Genomic DNA, 16,227 nt, shown 5'->3' with positions numbered 1-16,227 from the left:
GAGAGAAATATGTGTATACTTTTAATGTACATTTGATAGTCCTACAAATAGGATGATAAAGAAAATTGGCTCTTGGACTTTAAAGTTTCAGATTAATTGTATCTAAAAGGCTACAAGGATTTTATTAATTTATACATTTAGGTCTGAACAATTTCTTTCCTATAAGCTGAAGATATCTGCCCCACCACAGTGACAGGCTGATAATTCAATAGCAGTTTACTGAGACTTGATTTGATCCTAAATTCATATCATAGCTTGAAAACAGTAGGGTCTACAAAAAAATTGTACAATTCTATTGGCAAAAAAATTTCTACCTCTTCCCTTTTGTCAGTATCACTCTATCCATTCCTTCCCAAGACTCAGCATGGGAAGCACACCCCAGGAAAGATTAAAATCATGGACTTGATACAATGTGTAATGATTTTATATCATTTGGTTTCATTATTGCTTTGTTTGAAATATTTCCCTTTCTGGAGGGGAAATTGTTGCAAATATACAATAGTAACCTAGAAAGGCTGGGCACTTGTCTAACAAAGTCCTATGCCTGCTACTAAGATATAATTCCTGCCCAAATATTATTTGCACTATGACCTAAATGTAAATTGTGATAAATTGTTATTTAGCCATAATATCACTTTTATTTTTGTGATTGCTCATTTGTATCATAAATATTTGATTTGGTATAATGAAAAGATTTGATCTATCAATATGAACTAAATAAACTAGAATTTTTTTTAAATTTAGTTTTAATCTTTTAGAAAAACTTTGTTTTTCTAATGGACACAAAATATGGATTTTTAAATTTTTTGAAAAATTGTATTGATAACTGATTTTTATTTCACCTACATTTCCCAACATATTTCCATCCTTCTCTTCTTCTCTCCCTGAGGAAAATCCTTTGTAACAAAGAATTTAAAAAGGGGAAAACAGTTAATTAAGACTAACCCTGATATCTAAAAAGTTAGACAACAGTGCTCCATACCAATAGTTTCCCCAACTTCTGCAAAAGAAATGGGAGAAAGGTGCTTTTTCATATCTCTTGATCATTTTAATTTTGTAGCATTCAGTTTTGATTGAATTGTTCTTGTCATTTACACTGTAGTAGGCACTGAGTATATATTTTTTCCTTGATTCTGCTTTCTTTACTTGGTATAAGATGTCTTTCCACAGTTTTATGTATTCATCATATTTATTGTTTCTTACAACACAATAATATTCTGTTATACTCATGTACCATAACTTATTTAGCCATTCTCTAATCAGTGATTATGTACTTTAGTTCCACTTCTTTGCTATTACAAAAGAGCTGCTATAAATACTTTTTTGTATGTGAGGCCTTTTTTTTGTCATTAACCTTCTTGAGGTTATATGCTTATCATTGTAATCTCTGGGTCAAATAGAAAGATGGCTATTTAGTGATTATATTACCCTACTAATATAAAACAAGCCTAATACCCATTAGCATTTATGTTAACTTAAGAGACAATTTCATCCTCATTTAATTGCAAGCATTGGAAATTGCTGTATGAGGTGAAATCTTTTGGAATGGCAAATTTGACTAGTATATTGTCTATGACTTCACTTTGATCCTGGAAAGAAAAAAGTGGTTATTAACTCATTAGAGTTCAAATAGGATATTGGGCCTGGGATCAGAAAGATCTAGGTTCCAATCTTGCCTCAGACACTTATTAACTCTGTGATCCTAGGCAAATTCCTTCAACTCAGAATGTCTTTCCCTTAGTCATCTCCTCTTCTCCTATGGATTCAAGTATCATATCTATACAGATCACTTCATTACCTATGTGGCTAGCCTTCATCTTGCTCCTCAACTCTTATCTTACATCACAAACTGCCTACTAGATATCATCTGGTAATATCCCAAATTTAACACATCCAAACCAAAGCCAATTAATTTCATTTAGGGAGCTAAACATACTGTTCCACTAAACTCCTTTCTCTCTGTGAAACCTTCCAGTTCCCCAGATTCACCATCTTAGAATCATCTTTGACTTGTCCCTTGCCCACACTCCCATATACAATCATTTAACAATTTTTTTTAAAATTTTCCCTCTATCATCTCTGATATCACTTCTCTCAGCCATCATATAGCCACTACATAACTTCAAGTTCTCATCCCTTTCTGATTTGCTTTGAGGGTAATATGCAAACCTCTCCATACCAATAGTTTCCCCAACTTCTGCAAAAGAAATGGGAGAAAGGTGCTTTTTCATATCTCTTGATCATTTTAATTTTGCAGCATTCAGTTTTGATTGAATTGTTCTCGTCATTTACATTGTAGTAGGCACTGAGTATATATTTATTTGAGGCTCTCAACCATCTGGGACCAACTTATTCTTTTCAGCCTTATTCAGTACTACTTCACCTACACTGTTGCCCAAACTAGATTACAAGATATTTCACAAACTCCACATTCCATCTTCTACTGTTCTGCATCCTCACAGGCCACCTCCAAGTCTGGTATGTCCTCCCTCATCTCTATCTTTCAGAATCCTTATCACAGACACATTGATATTGCTGTTCAAAAACACCAGACACCCACAGTCACATTGCTGCACTATGTTCTCTCTTTTCCTACTCCAAAAATAAAGAGCCCTGAAAAAACAGTGCGATGAGCCAAAGAAACCCTGCTTCTCCTAGCTTTTACAGTCCAATTGCAGTCAGCTTCATCATGAAGAAGAGTGGCTAGTACAGTCCCAAGGGCTTTTTTTCCCATAGCTGCTGCCTTATCACCTTCATGGCTCAAATGTCCTGTCATCCTTATTGTGCCACATATTTTATTTCTTATGTATTCCCCCCACAGCACTGAGCATAGCAAGTGTTCAGGAACTGGTTTAATCGAATCCAGGTAAAAAGGTCCACAGGACCAGTTTATTCCAGTAGGCTCTAGATGCAGAGAACCTTTAGCCCTGATATTAGCAGGGATATTGTAGAGGAATAAATCTCATTAATTAGAGATACCAACCAGTAGAAGGAACTCCATGTCCTATATATAGAGAACAAGTACCCAGAGAAAAAGCATTTTTTTTTCAGTCCCATCCTTTGACTGAAACCGTTTCCTGGGGCACTGAACTCTTATTTCAGGTACAGCGACGAATCAGTTACTGTCCTCAATTTGATGCTCTGCTAGACTACATGACAGGAAGAGAAATAATGTATATGTATGCTCGATTGTGGGGGATTCCTGAAAATCACATCGATCGTTATGTGAAAAACATGCTGAAGTCATTGCTCCTTGAAACCAATGCAGACAAGCTCATTAGGAACCTAAGGTGAGATGCTGTCCTTCCCTAGTCCTTCTTTTCTGTAACTATAACCCTTAGAAACAGAATCAGAAGGGCACAGGAGATTCCTAATCAATAGGCTTAGGATATTACCATATAGATTTTGTCATCATTCACAAAGTCAAATCTTCCACCAGAAACTCCATGACAGCAGTGAGGCAGTAGAGATCTGTTCTTAGGGACTTGATCAGAAACCGCTATTTTAACTTTGCTCTCCATTGATTGGCCCCTGCTAGAAACAACAGATCCATCTCAGATCCTAGCTGCTATTGATGATTTTGATGCTATGATCAGGGTTCCTTCCGTGGACGTACCTCCTTATTGACCTGGAGTATAGAAGAAAAGGATATCAGCATCATAGCTTGAGTGGCTCAGACCCTGTCCTTTGTGATACTTAGAGACGATGACTATGCTAAAGGAGCAATCAGCCAAAAAGACTGTTGTGGCCCAAATGCCAGCAGTAGGGATGATCTGGGTTGCCTATATAGATAAAACATATATAAATTTAGTGCCACAGATCCTACTGCCCAGGGCCAGGTAAGAGGACATGACTCCCTTCTTGGGCATATATTGAAATTATCTTTAAATCAAAAGTCTGCATTGGGATTTGTTACCTTTTTTTTTAGATTCACAATATTTGTCAGTGTGCTACTTAGGACTTTGATTATCTCTGAATTATATTCTATAAATTACTGCTGTTTATGGCCTTTTTTTCTTTCTTTATTTGCTTCCTTCTTCATGGAGTGGTGGCAACAAGCGTAAGCTAAGCACTGGTATTTCCCTAATTGGAAGGCCTTCAGTCATCTTCTTGGACGAGCCTTCTACAGGCATGGACCCTATGGCTCGGCGCCTACTCTGGGATACAGTGATGCGGATTCGTGAGTCCGGCAAGGCCATTGTCATAACCTCCCACAGGTGTGGCCCACAGCTTGGTCAGGGATGTGGGGGGAACTGTAGTAGGGACAGCAGGGCTTTGTTGGGGCTGGGAACTCAAATCAGTAACTCTGAGTCTTAGAGGTTAATGGGAACAAGGCCTCCCAGTAGCTAATTTTGCCAAAGGGAACATCCTAGAATCCCTTAAATGTTGGCTACTTGGGTGGTCTTTGGAACCCTTAGAATTTAGGGTAGAAAGATAGAGGGAGACTGATAGATGAAAGCTCCCACAGTGATTTGGGGCATCTGCTTCTATTATATATTAAACACTTTGAGTTTCCTCAAAATGAGGGGACTGGACTAGATGATTTCTAAAATCCTTCAGCTATAAATTTTGTAATCCTATGACCCTTTGATCTTCTCTATTCCCCAGACATACCCTGGGCCCTGAGCACTTGCAATACCAGGACAGGCCTCTCCAGGGATGGTATACAAAATCTTAGCTTTATCTAGACCATAGCCTTTACCCTACAAGGAGGGACATCTCCAGCTCTTGTCCCTTGTCTCCCCAGCATGGAGGAATGCGAGGCCTTGTGCACCAGACTGGCCATCATGGTGGCTGGGAAGCTGAAGTGTCTAGGAAGTCCACAGTATCTCAAGAACAAGTTTGGCAGTGGATATACCTTGATAGCCAAGATGAAGAGTGATAGTACAGATTCTGATATGGAACGTTTCAAGGACTTCATCAATTTAACCTTTCCAGGTATGAAAGCTTGAGTAGAAACCTTCCCAGTTTAGCCCTTTTAATGATACATGTTATTGCCCTGTCCTATGATGAAAAAGCAAAGCTCCTTGGTGACATTCTTACCAATCCTTCTTTGGCATCAACTAATTATTGTTTTTAAGGTTCCCTTCTGCCAACTAGCCTTGCAAGTTCTGCATAGCCAAAGTATGTTTGGGGAAAGAGAATTAGAACTGATGGACCCTCTTTTCCCTTCTTTTTTTTTTCTTTTTGGTGAGGCAGTTGAGGTTAAGTGACTTGCCCAGAGTCACACAGCTAGTAAGTGTCTAGTGTCTGAGGCTGGATTTGAACTCAGATCCTCCTGACTCCAGGGCTGGTGCTTTATCCACTGTACCACCTAGCTGCCCCTCCTCTTTTCTCTTCTTAAACAAAGAGCCTGTAGGTCATGGGTATGAAAAAAATTAGATGATTTATGCACCAACATACTAATCTTTCATTATTATGGCACATCACAATGTTCTATGCATGGAGTAGGAAATAGAATCATGCACTAGGCTATATGTAAGACTTTCAAGATTGAATGGGGAAAATGACAAATCAGTTTTGGTGTGGATAAAGTAAAGGGAATAAATGGATCGAGGGAAAAATAATCCAAACTATATTTTATAGGATAATGGTATTTAATATAAAAGATACTGCTATTGTTTATGAGCCAGTTATAATAGACCCTGGGAATCACTATAGAAGCAACACTAAAAAAGGTACTTAAAACTGAAACAGAGGGAAGACAGCCTCATATGAAAGATCATTAGTTATGACACAGTTATACTTTTGTGTAGATCTGCTCTCTTGTTCCAGACCTTGAGATACTGTTTCTAGCCTCTTTTTCTAGACATTCTTCACCTATTCTCTTATACTTGTTTTGGACCCTGGGCCATGCCCTTTGTCTGACACCACTTTTAGTTGCAGTCCTCTACCTCTTTCTGAATCTCTGATCACTCATCCCAGCTTGCCTGGTCAGTTCTACACTTTCTATGCTGTCTACACCTTCATCTTACGTACCAGATTCTGGTCTCAATGTCATCCCCTGGAATAAATATACTTACACAACCCCCTGCATCTATAGTAATGGAACCTAAATATGTGACCATTTGCCCATATACTACACTATCTGCCTTGCTCCCCTGGCTTCAATAAGCTACTTTCCTGGCCTTTTCCAGTCTACCTTGTACTTCTGCTACCCACAACCTAACAGTAAGAAGCAGGTAGGAAACCAGTGTCATTAATTAGTTCTCCTCTAAGAGGTGGTTTAAGATAAAATGTCATTCAATTCAACAAACATTTAAGTGTATGCTTTATGTGCAAGTCACTTAGGTGAATGGAAAACAAAGACAAAATAGTCCCTTCAAGTTGAGTCTGTAATGGTAGAGTTCTGGTAGAACATAAAGACAAATAGGTAAAATACAAAGTAACTTCAGGAGTGAGAAAGCTAATAAAGAAAGGGCCCAGGGAAGACTTCACTGGAGGGAGGTGAGGTAAGGGGCAGTACCTAAGCTGAAGCTTGAAGGAAGCTCAGGATTGTGAAAGGTGAAGATTAAGAACCATTCCAGATACAGCAGATGGTCCTTATAAATGCTCCAGTGTGGGAGGCAGAATGTTGAGTTCAGAGAACTGCTAGGAGTGAAATTTGGCTGGAACATGGAGTTTATAAAAGGGAGTAGCATGAAATAAGGCTGCAGGTAGATAGAGTAGATGTTTTGGGCAGCTATGTAAATGGCGATTAGAGAGGTAAAAGATTAGAAACAGGGAGACCAGTTGGGATGCTGTCACAATAGTCCATATGAGAGATGTTGAGGACCCAAACTAGGATTACACCTACATGGGTAGAGAGGAAAAAATGGAGGTCAGAAATATTGTGGTGGAAGAATTAGCTGGGCATCTAAGTGGTGCAGTGGATAGAGGGCCAGGCTTGGATTCAGAAAGACTCATCTTCCTGAGTTCAAATCTAGCCTCAGACATTTACTAGCTGTATGACCCTGGGCAAGTCACTTAAATCCTATTTGTCTCAGTTTTCTCATCTGGAAAATGAGCTGGAGAGGGAAATGGCAAACCACTCTGATATCTTTGCCAAGAAAATCCCAAATGGGGTCATGAAGAGTTGAACACAACTGAAATGACTCAACAACAAGAAGAATCAGCTTAGCAGAAGATTGAATTTCAAGAGTGAGAGACAGGATGGGATGTTAAGGCACTTAACTAGCTGTCTGTAGGGAAGTGGGTATTGCAGTGGATGGGGTGCTTAGTGTGTAGTCCAGAAAACCTGAGTTCAAATCCAATCTCAGACACTTAATAGCTTCATAACCCTGAGCATTGGTAACCTTGAAAAGAACAGTTTCATCTGAGTGATGAAATAACAAGCCAAACTACAAGGGGCTGAGAACCAAATTGGTGGCAAAAGAATGGAATCAGTAAGCATAAACATTCTAGGATTCTGGTAATTAAAGGAGGGGAAGATATAAAAGATTAGCTTGTGAGGATGGTAGCACAAAGTGCAAATGACAGAGTAGAACCAAGCATATTTTTAGGCATCAATAGATAGGGAGAGATTAAAAATGGGGTGGGGAAGGGGATAAGTGATAGAAACACCTGGGGGAAACAGGAAAGTACAATATTGAGAGCACAAGTTGAAGAGTTAAAGAGAAGAGCCACCACTTTCATAAATTAAAGGACAAGTAGTTGTGGGTGCATATGTAGACATTTTGAAATGTGGAATTAGGGGATATGAAGGAACCCACATTGATTTATCTCAATTTTCTCAATAAAACAGAGCTTTCTACTGAGGGGGGAGCAGGGTTGGAGGTTTCAGAAGAGAGGTTTGAAATAATCACCAAAGAGAATGGGTTGGATAATCAATCAAGAAAGAATGAAAAGATTTCTGTGCAGCATTGTGAATCTATTTGAGATCAGATAACATGAATTTCTCCCTAATGAAGTCAATATGCTTTTATACCTTCTCCCAAGGCTACTACAGACAAAGGATGAAGGGATTCAAGGGTAGAGGACAATATATATTTGAGTGGGTTAAATATAAGGTTAAGATTCTGAAGCAGGAAAGTGAGATCAAAGCAGGAGTAGTGGTGGACTAGGAAAACAAGGAAAGATTGGAGGGCTAGAATTTGCCATGAAGATGAAAAATAGTTTAGGAAGAATGAATTAGAGGCAGAAAATTAAAGGACAAGAAGTTATTCTCATAAAAGAAAATTTCAGAATTCAAGATCATAGCACAGTTATAGATGATATTGAAATTTTATAATGTATGACCATCCCTGTCTGTCTAGGTGGTATAAAGATAAAGTAATAACAATAACTGACATTTATATAGTTCTATAAAATTTATAGAGTACTTTGAACTTCACAAGAACCCTGTGAGGGGTAGGTACATATAGGTGATTGGAGTCGAAGAAGTTGATGAGGAAGGCTAAGATATTCAGAGAAACATTAACATGCATGACGACATCCCCAAGTTTTAGAGTAGGGGTTATTATGTAAAGAAAGGTTCTAAATTCCTTGAGAAAGAAGATTGACTTGAAAGTGCGAGGTTATAAGAACAAGAATATGGCCTCAATGATATGGACCAAACCTCAAAGAAGGCAAGTTTGCTAAATGGTAGTAACAAAGGGAGGATCCAGGAAATAGTACTGAGGAACAAAGAGTTTGGTGGTTTTTTCTAGAAAGCATGAGAAAAATAGCAACCTCCACTGCAAAGGGTGATGACGAAGGCATTTCCTTCCAGAGAAAATGCTTGATGTCCAGAATATGAAAAGAATCTCAGCAGTTCAGATATTATCTAGTCCAACCTATCCTTGAACAAAAAATTCCTCTAAAATATGCCTGGCAAATGATCCTTGCCCTGTTTCTACCATACCCCACTTTTTTTTTTTTTACCTTTCTCAACCATTGATAATCAAATCAACATTGCTTTTTACTACTATGACAAGCATAACACTCTAATTTCCCATGGCTCTGTAGGCTGCCTAGGAAGAACTCCATCCCTAACTCTATTTCAGCCCCATCCCTCCAATATCTCTATTCCTTTTTTCTATTGGGTCCTCTGGACCCCCTGTTCTATTGTTAACAAACTCAAATCTGGGTTCAGATACTCAGTAACTTTATGACTGTTGGCAAATCACTTAACCTGTGCTTCAATTTCCTCATCTGTAAAATTGGGAAAATAATAGCACCTAAATCCCAGGTTATAGTGAGAATCTAATGAAGTAATAATTGTAAAGTGCTTACCATAGTGCCTGGCACATAGTAAGCACTATATAAATGTTAACTGTTATAATATATCTGTGCCCTACCCCCCTCAAAAAATCCTTTGTATATTTCATATTTACTTATATGGGTATGTTATTTCCCCTGATAAAATGTAAGAGCAGGGATTATTTTTTTGTTGTTTTTGTATCACTGTCACCTAGAACTGTGCCTAACATACTGTAGCATAGATGGCAATTTGCATTATAAAAGCTTGTAGAATTGAATTGGTCATCCAGATTTTGCTAGAGGACATCCAGGGCAATTTGCAAGGGAGGAGGAAAGGAAACTGGAAATTTTGGTCATGTGCTTGTAACCAATTTAGAAGGAGCCAGTAGAGGGACAATTGGTTAGAGATGAAAGAAAGGCATTCTACTTTTTTTTTTTTTTAAGCTAGGCAATGGGGTTAAGTGACTTGCCCAAGGTCACACAGCTAGTAAGTGTTATGTGTCTGAGGCTGGATTTGAACTCAGGTCCTCCTGAATCCAGGGCTGGTGCTCTATCCACTGTGCCACCTAGCTGCCCTGTATTTTACTTTTTAAAGGCTCTAATTGTTAGGAATTTTTTTCCAAGCCTAAATTTGCCACTCTTTAGCTTCCACTCATTATTCTTAATTCTGCCTTGTAGAGCAAAACAAATCTTACCTTTTTTTACATGGTAACCCATCAGATATTTTAAGAAAGTGTTCATACCCTCCCTAATTCTTCTCTTCTCCAGGCTAAACATATCCAGTTTGTTCAGCCAGCCTTCTCATGACATGATCTTGAGGTTTTTCACCATAATAATATCACCCTCCTGTGGATATTTTCCACCAGATTAACATCCTTCCTAGAAAGTAGAACCTAGGAATGAACAAAGTATGTCGATGTGGCCTGACCAGCCAAAGTACAAAGCAACTATCATCATCTTAGTCCTGGTGATACAGTTTGAGGGGTTTAGGGACCCCTCAAGGACCAAAGTACAGGACACAGTCATCTGGAAAGAATTCATGGACTCAAGCAGTCTTTAAGTCAAGTTGGCAAAGGTTAATTTTACTCTATTCAGCGGGCAAAAGTTCTTAAGGAACCTGCAACCTTAGAGGGGTACAGTTAAAGTTTATATAGGAAAAACTATAGTAAAATGTGCCTAGTATGCTAATTAGGTGACTCGGTGGGATTAGGAAGTGGTTAAGGAGTGGTCAGTTCTTAAAGAAACGTTTTGTATCTACTGTGCAGGTGTTTTACTCAGAGTTCACCAGGAAAAGACCAAGGAGGGTGGTGGGGGGCGCCACAGAGAGGTGTGGTTTTTAGGTTTGCTATGTCACTACGTTAATTACCAGTCAGGGCTGACTAAGGATTGTCCAGTCTACCACTAATCAAAGTCTTATTTGACAAGATAGATGTAGGGAGTGTGTATGTATGTGTGTACATATGTATGTATTAATTCTAGGATACACTTAATGAGGAGTCCAGGATGCATATAATGAGGTAAAGAGTTGGTGTAGATGATCCGGTATGTACCAAATATCTTTATGAGCCAGTACAACGCCAGTTCAAACTAATAATTCCTACAGGTGCAGTTTGTTACTGTACCAGGAAGAGAGATAAGTGTTTTGCTGGGGCCCATTCATGAGTAATTGCTAGGTACAATGTCCTCGAGCTAGGGAGAAACTGCTACGGATAGTGTTTTGAGGATAGAGAGAAATAAGGTCTTGGAATTGGGTCTGAGCACAGTTACCCAAGCACCACATACTGGACACTTTGCCTCTCAACGTAGCCTAAAATTGTATTAGCTTTTTTTTGACACAGTCATTCATTCATTCAGTCAACAAGCCCTTACTGTATGCCAGGCACCATGCTACGCCCTGGGGATACAAAGAAAGGCAAAAACAGAATCCTTGCTCTTGTGGAGCTCCCATTGTAATAGAAGAGACTATCTGCAAATAGTCATACAAATGCAAGATATATTCACTGTAAATAGGTGATTTTGGAGGGAAGGAACTGGGAGTGGGGGAGGAAAGGCCTACTATACAAGACAGGATTTGAGCTGAGTCTTGAATGAAGTCAGGGAAGCTAGGAGTTGAATAAGAAGAGAAAAAGCCTTCCATCCATGAAGGATAGCCAGTGAAAAGGCACAGCCTGGAAATGTGTAGGGAGCACCAAGCCAGCCAGCTGTAGGTGGGTCATCATTTGTGGAAGGGAGTAAAATGCAAGAAGCCAGGCTGTGGATGACTTTAAATGCTGAACAGAAAATCTTATATTCAGTCTTGCAGGTAAAAGCGAGCTACTGGAGTTTATCGAGTAGAAAGGTGACACGGTTAGACTTATACTTTAAGAAAATCACTTTGGCAGCTGAGTGAAAGATGGATTATAGTGAGGAGCAAGCCAATGCAGGAGGACTAACTAGCAAGCTTTGCAATAATACAGGCAAAAAGTGATGAGAGCCTGTACAAGGGCAGTGGTCATATGACTGGAGAAAAGAGGACATATTACAGGGAGGTTATGAAGGTAAAAACAAGATCTGAGAGCTGACTGGATATGTGGAGTGAGCACTAGTTAGAAGACAATACCAAGGTTGCAAGCCTGTGTGATTTGGAGGATGTTTGTTTGCTAGACAGTATTAAAGACATTGGGAAGAGAGGCAGGGTTTGAAAGGAAAGATTATAAGGTCTGTTTTGAATATGTTGAATTTGAGGTGCTTACTTGACATTCAATTTGAGATAGTCAAAAAGTAGTGGGTAATGCAAGACTGTAACTCAGGAAAGAGATGAGGCCTGGATATATAGACCTAGAGATGGTGGTTGAACCATGGAAAGTGATGAGATCACCAAGTGAGAGAGTATAAAGAGAAAAGCGAAGAGGGCCCAGGACACAGCCTTGGGGGAGGCCCACAGTTAGTGGACGTGATCTGAACAAAGATCCATCAAAAGAAAAAAAAAAAAAGACTGAAAAGGAGCAGGTAGATGAGGAGAGAAAAGTGTCAATAAAACCTAGAGAAGAGAGAGTGTTCAAGAAAAAACGATTGGCAGTGTCAAAGGCTACAGATTTAGCAATTAAGAGGTCATTGGTAACTCTGGAGATACTGGTTTCAGTGGAATGATAAGGTCAAAAATCCAATGGCAGAAGATTTAAAAGCAAGTGATGGGAGAGGAAGAAGAGGCTCCTAGTCTAGATGGCTTTCTCAAAGAGTTTAATCACAGAGAGAAGCGTGACATAACAGCTAGTGCTGATGGTTAGAGCGTGTAGACGTAAACATACTTGTAACCAGTCTAGAAGGAGAGACCAAAGATTAGAGAGAATGGGGATGACAATAGGGACAATTAGCTGGATAAGAAGGAAAGGGATAGGTTGGGAAAGATAAATATGGGGAGAAGGGGATGGCTGTAGCAAGGAGAAAAGCCACCTCTTCATATGAGATAGTAGAGGGAGATTTCTGATTAATGTGAGAATAGGAGATGAAAAGCGGGAGCTCTTGTCAGCAGCCTCAGTTTTTTTCAGTGAAAGATAAAGTGAGATCTTCAACTGAGAGGGTGGAGAGAGTGGAATAAAAAGGTTTGGAATAGGGGCAGCTAGGTGGCACAGCGGATAGAACACTGGGCCTGGAATCAGGAGGACTCGAGTTCAAATCCCACCTCAGACCAGACACTGGACACTAGCTATGTGACCCTGGGCAAGTCACTTAACCCCAACTGCCTCACCTCCCTCTCCCCCCCAAAAGAAAAGAAAGGTTTGGAATAGCCACTGTGGCAAGTAAGTAGTGAATTGATTGGAGCAGTATAAAAGGATTCTTTTGCTGCCATGTAGACCCAATTGAGATTATGTAACAGTGTCATATGTATACATAGGATAGTATGTATATGTGTGTTTATAATATATGTGTATAAGTATATATAGACTGTATATCTGAGTAACTAGGAGTATAGTGTAGTTCTCTACATTAATAAGGGAAGTTGGAGGGAAGGAGGTTTTAGAGAGAAAGATAATGAGTTCTTTTTTGGACATGTTGAGTTTAAAAATGAGTTTTTTGGACATGCAAGATTGGAGGTCAGAGGGCTTCAGGTAGGATAGGTAGATTTGAGAACCATTAGCATAGTGATGGTCATTAAATCCATGGGAGCTGATGAGATCACTGAGTGAAGTACTATAGAAGGAGAACACTTCTGTGTTCCAAAAACCTATAGAAAAGAGAGAATCAAGGTGATCAACTGTATCAAAGGCTGCAGAGAGGTCAAGGAGAATAAGAATTGGGAAAAGGCCATGAGATTTGGCAGCAAAGAGATCATTAGTAACTTTGCAGAGAGTAGTTTCTTGGAATGAAAATGTTGGAAGCCAAATTGTTAGGGGTTAAGAAGAGAGTGAGAAGAGAGAAAAGTAGAGGCACCTATTGTAGCTGGCCTTTTCCGAGGAGTTTATTTATAAAAGACAGAAGAGATATAGGGCAGTTAGCAGGATCAGGAGGATCAAGGGAAAGTTTTTTTGTTTTGTTTTGTTTTGTTTTTCAGGAAGAAGGAGACATGGGCATATTTGTAGGCAGTAGGACATGTAAACAGGGAGAGACTGAAAATAAGTGAAAGTAACGATGACAGAGGCGCAGTCTGTTGGAGGAGATAGGATGGAATAGGATCACTTGAACAAGTAGGATTAGCCTTGGTAAGGAGTAAGACCACTTCATCATATAAGACAGGGGTGAAGGAGGAGATAGTGGCAGAAGACACCTGAGTGATAGGAGATGGGAAAGAAGGTATGCTAGGTGTGACAGCAGATTCTGCATCCTTCTTTTCCATTACTCTTCATCTTCCTCTTCCTGTTCCTTTCAGGGAAAACAGGGGCCCAGGCAATGGCACTTCAGGGGGTGTAGGCACACCCTTCTAGTCATGCCTATGTCTATACCTGTGTTATCCCTCCATTGATATGTTTTGACAGTAACAATTATTTTGAATTTAAAAATAAGTTTACCAGAAAACAGCTCTTCTGCATCACTTTCCCTCACTAAGAGTCTCCTCCCCATTTTAGGCAGAACATTGAAGCACGAACACCAAGGAATGGTCCATTACAACATTCCCACCGATAACCTCAGCTGGGCAAAGGTAAGTGTGGGGAGCCAACACAAACTAATGCCCCTTAAAGTAGAAGTGAGAACCAGCTTTATGGGGGATGTCACTGTAAAGCACTGACAGTCTGCACCTGAAGGCTCAGGTCCATTAGGGACCTTTTATCTTCGTGGTGTAGTGGAAAGAAAACTGGACTTGGCATGGAAAAACCAAAAGGGAGAATAATATTCTACCTACCTCACAGTGTGTGTGTGAAAGTAGTTTGTAAATGTTAAAGCATGATATAAATATTAGTTGTTTTGTAGCCTGGAGACATAGATTATTCTAAGAAACTGAGGTTGGAAACGAGCAGAACCTTTCTTTTGTAATCCTATATGTATTATTTTATATTTTTAAAAACATTATTCTTAAGGGGGCAGCTAGGTAGTGCAATGGATAGAGCACTGGCCCTGGAGTATCTGAATTCAAATCTGGCCACAGACACTTCACATTTACTAACTGTGTGACTCTGGACAAATCACTTAACCCCAAATGCCTCACAAAAAAAACAAAAAACAAAAAACATTCTGAGAAGACTGTAAATTTCAACAGATTGCCAAAGAGGTCCAAGACACACAAAAAAAAGGTTAAACTCTTTTCCAGTCATTTGTTACAGTTTTTGGCTATGAAGAGGTGTAAAAAGAGATCTTCCTCCTTTCTGGCTCCCATTTGGCTATTTCCCTTACTACCCAAAACCTACCTACCTTTTTTTCCCAATATTTACATAAGAATAGGGAGCCCAGGTCTCCTCTAGGATGCTCTCTGGGGAACTTTGTTAACATCTGATTCTATCTGCTGCCCCAAAGGTATTTGGTATTTTGGAGAAAGCAAAAGATGAATATAAATTGGAGGACTACTCCATCAGTCAAATCACACTAGAACAAGTGTTCCTGAGCTTTGCTGAACACGGCAGAGCAGAAGATGAAGAAAATGATTAAAGAGTTCTCCTCACCACTGACCCTTATGACATATGTAGCAAATAAAGAGACAATTATTCTACCTTTGTAGCCTTTGTCTTATTTTCTACTTGGAGAATTCAGGTGAGTACCTTTAGGCACAATAAGCTCCTTGCAGATATGTGCAAGACATGAGAGAAGAAATGATAAATACTCAGAGCCTTTAGTCTTTCAATAAAATGTCTACACTTTTCTTCCCAAAACCAGTTTAAGAAAGAACATTGTTTAGTAGGGCAGAGGACAAAGAGTGCTCTGAGCTGTAAGTGTAATATTGAGAAGTGATAGATCTAGACTTAGGAAATCCAGCCTTCAGAGAAGTAACCATCTCTTTGGGCAGCCAAACCCCACTCCCCTAGGATGGTGGGGGTGGGGGGGGAATTGGCGGCCTGGTTAAATCATACAGCATTGCTTCCCACTGGCATTTCTCAACATAAAATCTAGTTAAATGAAGACAGCCAAGAGGGGAAAATATGCCTTTAGGAGACAAAAGGAAAAGGAAATTAATTGTGCCATCACCTACTTGTTCTTTCCTTTTTACTCCTCAACCCACTACTTCCTAAAAAACAAACAAACAAACAAAAAACCTATTAGTTAGAAACATGGGTAACTCACCTCAGATGATCTTTAGCACTAACTATTAAAACCACCTGTCTTTTCTGCCACTAGCCATATCCCTACAGGTTCAATCATTTAGTCCCCAAAGCAGCTTCAGGCCATTACACAAAGTCCCAGTTACTGGGTTATTAACTTGATTACCACTCCATACAGGATGACTACGGAATCGGGCTTCATGGACACCTATAATGACTGACAGAGCATCCTGGCTAACAAAACAACATACTGTTTGCTAGTTCTTTGTATGACACTCTGAAAAGTGAATCCAGGCACTTTTGTGTAATAATTACCTCTGATACTGGAGTCATAAAAAAGAAATTCATCCTACCCTTCTTTTTCCAGATGAGAAAGAATGTA

The 16,227-nt window shown here is 39.4% G+C and overlaps 1 protein-coding gene across 1 annotated transcript in view; it reads left to right on the top strand.

The window, feature by feature from the left end:
• Positions 1-15,237, top strand: part of LOC114052001 (ATP-binding cassette sub-family A member 3-like) — a 193,544-nt gene extending 178,307 nt beyond the window's left edge. Inside the window, exons 28-32 of the mRNA XM_027874409.1 lie at positions 3,103-3,290; positions 4,047-4,217; positions 4,748-4,938; positions 14,223-14,296; positions 15,106-15,237. Of these exons, the coding sequence (XP_027730210.1) occupies positions 3,103-3,290; positions 4,047-4,217; positions 4,748-4,938; positions 14,223-14,296; positions 15,106-15,237 (756 nt within the window). The remainder of the gene's footprint in view (positions 1-3,102; positions 3,291-4,046; positions 4,218-4,747; positions 4,939-14,222; positions 14,297-15,105) is intronic.
• The last annotated feature ends 990 nt before the right edge of the window (positions 15,238-16,227 follow it).

Source organism: Vombatus ursinus, unplaced genomic scaffold, assembly GCF_900497805.2.
Source record: "Vombatus ursinus unplaced genomic scaffold, bare-nosed wombat genome assembly UNPS02014807.1, whole genome shotgun sequence".
Classification (NCBI taxonomy): Eukaryota; Metazoa; Chordata; class Mammalia; order Diprotodontia; family Vombatidae; genus Vombatus; species Vombatus ursinus.
The sequence above is the reverse complement of the archived record's forward strand: the minus strand, read 5'-3'. Positions and strand labels throughout refer to the sequence as shown.